This window comes from Rhinatrema bivittatum, chromosome 9, assembly GCF_901001135.1.
Source record: "Rhinatrema bivittatum chromosome 9, aRhiBiv1.1, whole genome shotgun sequence".
NCBI lineage: Eukaryota > Metazoa > Chordata > Amphibia > Gymnophiona > Rhinatrematidae > Rhinatrema > Rhinatrema bivittatum.
In genome coordinates this window covers 15,162,935-15,175,070 of record NC_042623.1, presented here as the reverse complement: position 1 = coordinate 15,175,070, position 12,136 = coordinate 15,162,935, and the positions used below count along the sequence as shown (strand labels likewise).

The 12,136-nt window shown below is 43.6% G+C and overlaps 1 protein-coding gene across 7 annotated transcripts in view; it reads left to right on the top strand.

The window, feature by feature from the left end:
* GATA3 (GATA binding protein 3) overlaps positions 1–12,136 on the top strand; it is a 35,274-nt gene that overhangs the window by 10,581 nt on the left and 12,557 nt on the right. For 5 of the 7 annotated variants that reach the window (XM_029616047.1, XM_029616046.1, XM_029616048.1 and 2 more), the window contains exons 4-5: positions 2,330–2,475; positions 4,912–5,037. In XM_029616047.1, coding sequence (XP_029471907.1) covers positions 2,330–2,475; positions 4,912–5,037 — 272 coding nt within the window. Of the gene's footprint in view, positions 1–2,329; positions 2,476–2,536; positions 2,599–4,911; positions 5,038–12,136 lie in introns of all 7 variants that reach the window. The other 2 variants (XM_029616051.1, XM_029616049.1) reach the window with 2 other exon arrangements.

The following is a 12,136-nucleotide window of genomic DNA, read 5'->3' as shown; positions in this document are numbered from 1 at the left end:
CCGCCGGGGCCACACCGGGGCTTGCTTTTTTTTTTTTTTTCTTTCGTTCAGTAGTGAAAATGCTTTTTTTTTTGGGAGGTGGGGGAAAGAAGCAGTTGAAGGTTGTGGTTTAGGGCGGAACGAGAGAGGACATAGCAAAAAAAGTGGAGGCGATTTCCAAGCTGAAGATGATTCTTCTGACTGAGGCTCTCTGCCTCCGGTTCTTCAGAGGGGGTGGGGGATCTCGCTGCACTATAATTAGCAACTTGTTAATGGCTATAACCAAAAAAAAAGAAAAAGAAACACCTTGTAAAATTCTGGAAATGAGCAAAAGCCTTGTGGGTTTTTTGGCCCAAGGGGGAAGGGGTAGGCTGCCTGCACTCTGAGGGAGGCCACAGCTAAGCAGATATTAAAGAGGGATTATTTAATTTCTGTTAACATCGGGCAAGTTCATCTACAGTTCCAAAATCCTACAAAAAAAACCCCAAAACGCATCTTGCAATAAAAAAAACCAAAACAACAAAGGTAAAAGTGCAGGAGAGAGCGCACACAACTCCTGCAAGTTATGACTTGCTGTGGCTTTTTTTTTTTTTTAATAACCAGTAAATTGCCCTTAACCACTACAAGAAATGGAAACCAGATGTTTTATACCCACCCCCCACCTGTCCCCGACGTCCATCCCCGCTCATGTGCGATGTCAGCATTATTTCAGTCTGGGGACGGACGGACGGACAGAAGGCAGCGTGGGGTGGGCGGCACCGGGTGTGACGGAAGCTGGCACAGCGAGCCCAGTTCTGTTTCGGGGTCCTTTTCGGACCGCAGATCCCTGCTTCCCGGAGTTTTCACTTCTCCTGGTGCTCCTCCAGTTGTTTGAGCTTGTTTTGCATTTCACAGACCACCTTTTCTGTGTCCAAGAATGAAATCCCGAGACGGTAAATGGAGTTGGGGTGGGGGTGGTCACTCCAGTGGCTCACCCTGCTGTTCCCAGGCCAGACTCTTTGTTTCTCGCCAATTTTTGTTCTACCTGAACTAAAACAAAGCAAAAAAAAAAAAAAGACGACGTTTTTTAAATCGAGCTGTCTGGAAAGCATTGCACTGAAGGGACTGATAGACAAGGAGGAGCAAACTGAACAGTTTAGCAGTAACAGAAACCCAGCCCTCATGGCCAAGTTTGCTGCTTAGGCAGAAGTGGTGGAGGACAGAGGGTGCAGGCAGAGCTATAACCCACCTCTTTGAAAAGTGCAGCCAAAACGAATGGGATCCAGAGTGAGCCCGGGGATCCAAAGAGAGCGCATGCCGATAAGAGGAGGGGGACGTTCGCCCTCGCTTTACCAGCAGCCGCGGCGCGAGGTGTCCCACTGGGAACCCTGGCGCTGGCCACCTTGGAGGTTTAATACTGGGATGGCCAGGCGAACTGTTAGAAAGGGTCAACACACAAGGCTCGCTTTCCCCGTTAATCGCACCAGATGCGGTGGTTAAGGTAAATGCATTCTTTGCCCACATGGACAGGTTTTCAAGTGCACGAATTGGAACCGGTCGCTGTAATCTGAAATTCTGATTCTGTCAGCCGAGGATGGGGCAGACAAACCTCGGAGAACTTGCTTAAAGTCGATTGATGAGAAAGTTATTATTATTTAAATCTCAAAATGAGGTGCTAATAAATTTATTTCAACCGAAGGCTAGCTGTTGTTTGCCAAAACTTATTCCGTTTTAGTAAATGACATGTAAGTACAAAGTGGAACCCGTACCCTCCCTCCTCGATGATTCAAACAGATCAGTGAACGGATACTAAAGTTCTGCCAGTGTTAATAGGGCTACCCTGGGGCATTCTCCTGTTTACCGGGTCCCAGCCACCCTGAGCTTACAAGCTGTTTTCTGGAAGGTTTCTTTGCAGATTGTTTCTAGGGCCAAAGTTTTTGGGGAGCTTAGTTTTAAGTTTAAGGGGAGAGCACAAGGTCGCGAGGTGAGTGATGGAGGAAAGGTACGGTATATTGTTTTTAGGTGTTTATTACTTTTAATTCTGTTTTTTTAATAGGGAGTTGAATTATTTCTCCCAGCATTTGGTTCACTGCAGAAAAATCTCTGAAAGCTGGAATTACGTTTGGCAACCCCCCCCCCCCCCCTCCAAAAAACCAAATTCAGTCTTGTTTGGGAGGTGGAGGGAGTATGGAGGGGAGAATATTTAAAACCAGGGATTTCCATCAGCCTGGTTCTGTCCGAGTGACTGATAAACCTGGGAAATATGAGACGCCCTCGCTGCACAGCATTACTGCCCGAGGAAATTTTTGGGGATAAAGTGACAGCTCTGCCTGTTTTCCCTTAAGTGAATGATCTGCTGTTTTGTTTTCAGAAGGCAGGGAGTGTGTAAACTGTGGGGCTACCTCTACCCCTCTGTGGCGGAGAGATGGCACGGGGCACTATCTCTGTAACGCCTGCGGACTCTATCACAAAATGAACGGCCAGAACCGACCGCTCATTAAGCCCAAAAGAAGGCTGGTAAGTACCACAGAGCGGAGAAAACACCAACTCTCTTTTTCTCTTTCCTTAACTTCCTCAGTCCAGAAAGGAAAGCTTTTTACAGGAAACTGGCAGGTCAGCCACCCGAAGACGTGCTTGCAGGTAAGCTAGAAAAAAAAAGATTTCCATCCTCAGTGAATGAATAAGTGATAAACTAATCAATTCATTAACTCCGATCTGATCTGCCTAGCAAACGGACGGGACCACTGGAATAGGTCCCCCAGCCAGTCGGGGTTTCAGGATATCTCCTGTGCATGCAAATAAATCTCATGCATATTCATTAGGGATATCCTGAAAACCCGACTGGCTGGGGGACCTATTTCAGCACCCCCCCCCCCCCCGTTCTGTGTGGCTTATTTAAAAAAAAAAAAAAAAAGCTTTAGGAAAAAAGGCATTGGAGCACATCTTTCTCTTCTGCCCTACAACCTAGAAGCAAATTGATTTAGGTTCTCTTAGCTGGCCCCAGTTCATGCTGAATGGGAGGACTGGCGGTCCTCCCCTGGCCACATGTTAAATACGAGAAGCAGCTGCAATAGGTAGAGGCGGGAGGGAATAAACTGTGATCCAACCCTAATGGAATTCCCATCCCTCCGAAGCCCGTAAGGAAAGAGGAGGGAGTTTCTGGCAGGGATTTGAAATTTGGCAGTTTGGGTCATTTCTCTCCCCCCTCGCCCCCCCCCAAGCTTCCTAGGAAAAAGTTGCCGGATGTCTGAACGGTAGAGATAAGTCCTCAACATCAGCTCGGTTTTCCTTCTCCTCAAACACCGAGACCTCTGAACCTTGCCAGAATAAAAAGTAGTGGGGTGTGAGAGCTGGAACGGCGGGCGGGGGTGGGGTCAACGCTGCGAATGCCATCACAGGGAAAGAATGAATTAAAACCCTAAAACCTAGGAGAGAAAATACAACCGGTTCTTAAAGAATGACTCAGCTCCGTTCCCTTCTGCTGACAAATAAGATACGTTACCTACATTTTGCACACACTTTTAATATTGGGTTGGTTTTTTTTTTCCGGCCAGCTACTCTTCTGTGCCGATCTGAATTTGCAAAAAAAAAAAAAAAAGGGACATTTCATCCACACCCTGCACTGCTTTGTGCACGGCTCTCTCCCCCTCCGAACGACAGTCAGAGCTGCGAACATCCTTTGCAGTTCTAGATGACATTTCTTTGCACCTTGGCTTTCTCCTGTTCTGGCTCCTCACCTTCCACCATCCTAGAACTAACCATGTCTGGGACGTGCAACCGGTCCTGCTGTTTTTAAAAAAATACGGCTTTTAAGAACTGTCTCCAAATTTCAGCATTATGGAAAGTTTAAAGGAACTGAAAGATACGATTTCTGAGAGGTTCTGGCTAATGCTTTGGCGGGCATTATTGGGTTTGTTGCTCTTATATGTAGGTTGATACAGGACAATAATGATCCCAGTACAACACAGCAATGGGAAGTTATACGAACCTTACATAACAGGATATGAAGGTAGCCGGCTGCTACATAATTCTATACAAACTTTGTGCATCCAAACCTAGAACAATGTCACATCAGTATTAGCTGTAAAATAGCTTGCTTAAACTTTCCGGCTTGTTATGTGGACTCTGTTTCTCACTGTTGATGCTGTATTCTGTTACTGCAGCAGGCGCTGCTATTTATTTATTTTGTGTTCACATATTTGTATCAAATTCATGATAATATTTTCAACACTAGTTCCACGAGTAACTTTGTCTGGGAAGGTGCTGCTGCCAATGCTGCACAACTCGTTTTATCTAGTGATTACAAAAAAAAAAAAATAAAAAAAAGGACGTTGCAGTTACAGCAGCTGGGATGCAGCATGATCTGTGGGTTTCCAGATTTCATGTAGTTTTTCTGAGTTGTTAGCTCTAGCCTTAATGTTCTTATGGCAGTGTGACTTTTTTTTTTTTTTTAAATGTAGTGCCGATAGTGTATTCAGTGCTGTCCGAGGTATACAGGATTCTTAGCAGTGAGGAAGCGAGGAGAAATAACGAGCCTGTCTGCAATACTCCACGTTTCTGTGGACAGACACAGTGGCTGGAAATATTATGTCGGACTCCTGTAGCCTGCTTGGGAAAAGGTGCTGAATGCTTGCGCCACGTATATCGTTGCGTTACGCGCTTCATCAGGCAGTTCCCATTGCCCCCATATCGCCGAACAGCTCCCTAATCAATCCTACTGACAGCACCAGCAGTGCAGTAAATGCTGCTCCTGATGTGTCTCTCGGGGTCGCCAGCCCCCGAAGGTCATGTGAAGTCGCGTTGACGTCTTTAACTCTGTGCCTGAACCGCTGCACCACTTTCTCTATCTGGGTCAGATTTTCCAGTTCTTTAAAATTGTGTGTCAGCCCTGCCAGGTGTTTTCACCTGCCTTTTCTCTTGTCTTGTTTTTTTTTTTTTCTCTCCCCCTTTCAGTCTGCAGCACGAAGGGCTGGGACGTCCTGTGCAAACTGTCAGACCACCACGACTACTCTGTGGAGGAGGAATGCCAACGGAGACCCAGTCTGCAACGCCTGCGGGCTGTATTATAAACTGCACAATGTAAGTGTCCTTGCCTCGTAACGCTCAGAGTTTAGGCGCGCTGATCAGCTGTTGTTGGGGCCTGGGTTGCAGGGGCGCTAATCAGACCCAGCTTGGCACATTTGGAAGGCTCATATTATATCCGTACAGGAAACTGGTATTGAGCAAAATAAACTGGCAACAAAACAAAAAAATGCAGTGTACCAAAGCCATACACTGATTTGTCATGTGTGTCCAAACTGATTTTTATGAGAACGTGTTTATTGCTGAAACAGAATCTGTGAGCAGTGAATGTTATTTAAAAGCCTGAGGCAAATGGTGGTAGTTGTCTAGTATCGCTGTATTATGAAAGAATTATTTCATAATGTAAATATTAAAATATTAATAATTTAAAAATACAAATTCTTGTATTTATTTATTCACTTGGAATTTCAGACTTCTGAACCCATGATGCAAATAGGAAGGCAAGGTTCAATCTACACCAGTGAACCAGCACGTAAATTTAATCTTATTTTCTCTGGTTTACATTGCAGTTCAAAACAGTCTTGCCTGTATTTCAAAACCTGAGAAAATAAATGTGTAGCAAAAGGTTAACTGCTGAAGTATCATTTCTACAATGCTCCGAAACATAGGTGGCATTGTGCGGATACACAGAAGAGACAGACAGACGGACAGTCCGCGCTTTGTGGAGCTTACAGTCTAGTCAAGACAGACAGACAGACAAGACAACACCAGGGTTTCAGGAAATGTGTTTATTATGGGGAAACATGGTTAAAATCAAGAAGGCCACAATCGGGGAAGGTCAGGGATTAGGATTTAAAAGCTGCTTCCTAAAGGTTGAACAGAGCCTGGAGCAGGAAGGCTGACCCACAGGGGCATGATAAAATGCAGTGCGGGCACAAGCTGCAGGCAAAGGTTCTTCTTTCGAGTCTCAGCGCTAAGAAATGACTTTACATCTGCTTTCGGGACCTTGGCCATCTCTCTTTCACATGTGCAATGAAACTGGAGAAGGAGTTTTACATTTTTTTTTTTTAATGAAATCAAATGGATTTCGGTCACAAGGTTATTCAAATGTGTAATTTTGTAATTTCATTGACTCACCTATTTTTCTAGAATTTTAAACCATTTTTTTAATCGGTGCACTTGGTACAAACACACCTGGCTGTATTCTCCAAACATGCTTGTCATAGAGTCAAAAGCAGGAGAAATATTTTCCTGGAGAGAACATGGAATCTATATAAAGGGAGACTTTCTAGCTAGGTTAAGAGGAAAAGGGATGAAATTAAAAATATTAATAAATATTGTAAAAATTCTTTTAATTGCCTAAGTGGTGCACCCTGCTGACTTCTGGGAGTCGGTGGGAAAAACAGCCCAAGGGCAGACTTGTATCTTACCCATGTCAATAAATAAATATGTAAACGTTTATAAATCAATACTGGCCATAATGACTTCACTAAACTGTTTTTTTTTTTTATTTACCTATTATCAACATTATGTATTTTGTTTATACGAAAGGAAAAGAACAAATATTTAGTTTAGGTTCAGTAACAGATAAATGACCCTCCCCCCACATCGCTCCATAAATACAGAATCTGTAACATTCATTGTTTACTTGGGGGCTCGCTTCACACACGTTTGGATCGTAGAAACGTTTCCCTTAGAAAGATATTTGCTGAGCTTGGCAGAAAAGAAATGACCACATTCTATGTAAAAATAAATAAATAAATGATTTGGGGGCATTCTGCCACGCGGAGGATCCGGGTTTGATTTCTGCAGAGGCAGCAGTCACATATCCTGGGAGAAGAGAACCTCAGTCAGGAGCAATGCGGAGAGAGCAGATCGGTGGTCCCTGGCGGAGCTCCGCCTCTGTGATGGCTGAGTTGGGAGGGGGAGGGGTAAACCGTGGCTAATTTGTAAACAAAGGTCCGTGGCACGGTGGCCCAATAAAGGCTGGTTCTGATTGATTTGGAAGCCCAAAAGGAAGCAGGAGGAACCTGCCAGGTCCAAGCACCCCTCCCCCTGTCCAATCCGTTCCCATCTCTCCCCCATGTTTGACAGGTCCCCTATATCTTGGGAAGGCCAAATAAACGCCCTTCCTATAGACTTTTTCCAAATGGATCCGCGTCATCGGTCTATTACAATCTGCGTTTCTTGAACCCCATTTTGAGTGCCTGGCGTATGAAGATGGGATATAAAAGGAATACATGAAATGAAATGGTTGTCTCCCTGATAGGCAGGTGTCACCAACCCCTGAAAATGGGCAGAGGGAGCCCATGGGCTGTGCTCCGGCCATGAGATTGCGTTGAACTAAGAGCAAGACGGCAGAAAGCACTCGCCTCCAGTTCGGACGCCACAGTGCCTCATTTAAATATTCCTCAAACCACTACTGTAGCCCCGATCCATGAATCAATGGGGAACTTCCTGCCAGAAAATAGATGGCCCTGTATAGGACAAAGTTAAAGAGAATTACAGACAGGAACTAGGAGCACAGGCTCTACACAGCCTCCCTCCCCCCAATGCATTTTATTTGGAAAGATATCATATTTACCCCTCCAAATCGCTCACCACTCCAGGGTAGAGCTAGGGCCACCCATTTCAAAGTTAGAAAGAGGATTACAAATTACAAACCCTGCATTTCTCGCTTCCTTTCTAACATTTGTCTACCCTATCGCATGTATAAAAACAATAAAAGCAGTTTACAATAAAGCATTCCCGATCTTAAAACAAACCAGGTCAAAATTAAGGAAAGAAAATGGAGCTGCCCGTTTTCTCAGTCAGGCCCCCACTGTTAGGGCAGGTCTTCCGGCAAAATAAACCTGCCCTCCCGCCCGTTATTTGTATGCACCAGCGTAAAACCCAAGCCCCAGCTGCCATCACTGAAGCCACCTTAGGACTCCAAGCAGGACCGGTTTAGCCTCCGTTTTAGGTTGATCTATATATTACTTTCACCTTTAAATAGATTTGCTGCCGGCATCTTTCCACAAAAGTATGTTCCTGACATGCCATTAACACGCAAATTCCTGGGAGGAAACTGCCAGCTTTGCAAAGTGGGAAAAGTCCGATGTCGCCTCCTCAGCCCTGCACAAAGTTCAGTGCAGCCAGGTCTGGATATTCCAAGGTGGCTCGCAGGCATCTTACATAAGGAAATAAATCAGCTCGCAGTCCTTTTTGTACCCTTTATTCTCCCTCCCTAAGAACTGCATTCCCCCGCAAACAACGCGTCTCGGCATCCTGCGGTTATAGGTCAGCATGCATTCGTAGGTTTATACTGAACAGGAATGGGAGGGTGGCCATCCAGGAGCACGCACCTGTACAGGTATCTTTAGTTGTACTTATTATCCTTCAGTAAGCCAACTAGGATGCACGTGCTGCTCTGCTCCCTCTGCACGTTTTGGGCTGCATTTTCAAAGTGACGTCTGCACAGAAAACCATGTTTTATGCATCTGAGTGATGCTTTGAAAGCCAGCTGAGGGGGTTGTGCACATAACAGTATGTGGAAAAATTCAGTTTTGTCCATAACTTTACCCATACTAGGAAGAGGCATTCTGGGGGACGATGTTAGGGACAGGGAAAGCATTTAAATGCATACTTTTCAATTTATTTTCAATATGTGCGTAAATATACGCACAGGAAGTTACACTGGCTCCCAATTAGGTGCAACTTCCTGCATGTATCTGTACACATGTACTATGCGCCTAATTCTGGGTAAAGCCTGCACTTACTTTGTGACCTCAGAAAGGAGCCCTACACGAGCTGCTACAAAAATTAACTCGCTCCCATACTGAAGGCCCTTCCTTCTGCTTTCTGTGGCCTGCTGCCGAAGTGTGCATTTTGTACAGCCACATTCAGTGGATCATTTCCGTCACCCTTACGGTCATCTGCTGGCTGTCAAAGCACAGCCATTGTGCGGGTTTGCCCGGAGTCTGACTGACCATGGTGAAGGCTTCCCTGCTTCCTCCAGCTCATCCATCCACAGCAGTCTGAAGGTGCAGAATGAGTGCTCTCTTCATCAGTAAGTACCATCTTTTCTTATCGCTTTTAGGAAGATTTTACGTAATGTAATAGTTGGGGTATAGTTGATCTGCCCTATCTTTGAAAAGGGTTAACGAATGTGAAACCAAAGGCCTGTGCATAGCTCCCTCTGTAGTTGTGCCTTAAATGCGATGTGTTCAGTTCTCTTCTTCCTTCTTTTTTATCTTTTTCAGATGTGACACCGGCGAGGTTGCTGCGGGGCTGTTGGTGCAGGCTCCTTCCCTTTCCGGTATAGGTAGGATGGTCAGGAGGATGGGAGGCTCTGAGGCTGACTGGGAGGGGGATTCTGTAGCTGGGATGGATGCAGGTGGCACGTGCTTCTCTTCTGTCCGCGCGCGGGTGTGGACGTCGCTCTGCTTCCACGCTGCAGACTTTGTGTTACAGAATGAGTTGATGCGATCATTTTCTGTGCCTGTTAAGTTTGTGGCCAGAACCCTGATTGTCCTTTGTTGTGCCACCTGTGCTGTGGTCGAGAAGTCTCTCTCTCTTATTTTTTTTTTTGTACTCAAGCCTTTTGTAGTCGTGGTATTTCACGCCTTGCGTCTTTTCCGGACCTGTCTGTAGTGCTGGTAGGAAGGGTTAGCTCTCTGCTTGTTTGCCCTTAACTTCAGGGTTTGATCTTGGGTGCTGCGACTTTGTAGAGTTAACTGTGTGTTGCAGTGCCGTTGCCTGCTTTTCTCACTCTCTTTCCTCTACACTCATCTGACGGCATAAAAAGACTCGCTGTAGACTAAAGTTCCGTGAAGATTTAATGTTTTTCTATTGTGAGTTATTTTTTTCTCTCCCTTTCTTGCCTACAGAACAACGTCCTTGTGCTCAGCAGGGAGAAGGCGAGAGAGGAACGGAGGAGTCCCTCCAACCAGCAGGACCAGATAGACGGATAACCTGCTGGAGCACTCCTATTTTATTTCCTCCCTGGAGTAGAAGAAAAACAACATTGTCTCGCCTATCCTTGTGTCGAGGGTATTTCTGTTTGCGTGCTGTGAAGTCCGTAACGGTGTGTGTGCGAGCGGATCCGTGAGGGTCGCGCTCTTGAGAGTCGAGTAAGCGTTCCGTGAAGGCTGGTGGACAAGTGGGGGTTGAAAGTAGAACTTTTCTGAGCTCTGACGTAGGCCATGCATAGAAATGCCGCTGATCCGGCGTGTAGCCTGTGCCTGAGGGAATCGTCTGTGATTTATGGCATCGTATCACGGCACTGTAAGTGGAGTTAGTGTGGTTTGTACTAGTGGAAGTGCTGTCCTTTTGATTCTCCAGTACCTATCAGTAAGGTTTACACAATGGTAGAACGTGTGTAACATGCGAGTATGCGAGATGCGACTGAATGCGTGTGTGTGTGTGTGTTTGTAGGAAATGCTGTAATGAAAAACAGCTTTAGATTAGGGTAAGGGAGATGGTATTCATGTTGCAGATGAGAGTCTAGCTGCTTGGGTAGATGGAAGCATTTTTCAAGGTGCTCTGATCCTTGCAGGAAAAGTGCCCCTAGCAGGCCCTGAGTCATGAAACCTTTTCTCCATTGTCAAAGAATGGGAAGAGAGCTTTAGTATATCAGACCCTGTTGCATAGTAAATTTAAGCCACGATATAAAAATAGGGGGAATATTTTAGGCCAGCTGCACTAAAAGGTTTATGCCATTAAGTGTCTATGGATAAATTGCTCAGTACCTAGGCCCAGATGTCTTCAGTATTATCTGGATAGATGCCAAAGTCTTTTTCAATTCTTTATCATGGTGGAGACGTATAAAAACTGATGCCCGACTCAGGCCGAGTTTCGCCGCTCATAAAGCGGCTGCCTCAGGGGCTATGAATGAATTATAAAAACATAAATATTAATAAAACAAAAATGAAACATCAATAAAACACTAAAATAGTGACATATAAATAAGAAAGAGCTTGCAACATCAAAACGTAATTGAGGTTAAAATTTACCTATGTATATAAAAAACATTTCCTATTTAAAACCAATTGGTTCTAAAAATGCATGGGAACAAATAATATAAAAAAGATTCTTTTCCAAAAAGAAATCCTCGAACTAATACTTTAAACATTTTTTTTATTAAATATTAAAAAATCTATTAAATCATATGAATGTATCAAAGCTCTTTGTCCCATGTTGGTTAGTCTAACATCTATTATTATTATCTTAGACAATCATTTTGACTAAGGACCATTAATAGATTCAAGCTTATGGTGCAATGTCTAGTAAATAATAAACTGCAAAATGTATAAGATGAATGGCAGAGACAAGAATCCTTAATTAAAAACGTAGGAATATATGATGGTACTGCCTACATAACTTTTTTTTTTTTTAAATTTTGTGGGTGTTCTATTGCATATTAATTATATCTTATAAGATATTTTTTATAAACAAATAATATAAAAAAGATTCTTTTCCAAAAAGAAATCCTTGAACTAATACTTTAAACATTTTTTTTTATTAAATATTAAAAAAATCTATTAAATCATATGAATGTATCAAAGCTCTTTGTCCCATGTTGGTTAGTCTAACATCTATTATTATTACCTTAGACACTCATTTTGACTCAGGCCCATTAATACATTCAAGCTTATGGTGCAATGTCATTTGTCAGTGATCCGCAGTGAGAACGTATCTGTAAGAATGTATCACTGTAGACAACTGTTACTAGTGCTCTTTCAGCACACACAAAGATGGATATAATCTTAATTAGGTATCAAAAGATGTGAACAAACCTTAGTTAATATGTAACAAATCACAATCTTGGAAACGCCATTCATCTAATGGCGTCTAATATAGAAAGCGTAACTTTTTTTTTTGGTGTTCTATTGCATATTAATTATATCTTATAAAATTATATCTTATAAAAAATGTTTTGTGTTCTACACCCAAAAAAAAAAGTTACATTTTCTATATTAGACGCCATTAGATGAATGGAGTTTCCAAGATTGTGATTTGTTACATATTAACTAAGGTTTGTTAACATCTTTTGATATCTAATTACGATTATATCCATCTCTGTGTGTGCTGAAAGACCACTAGTAACAGTTGTCTACAGTGATACATTCTTACAGATACGTTCTCACTGCGGATCACGGACAAATGACATTGCACC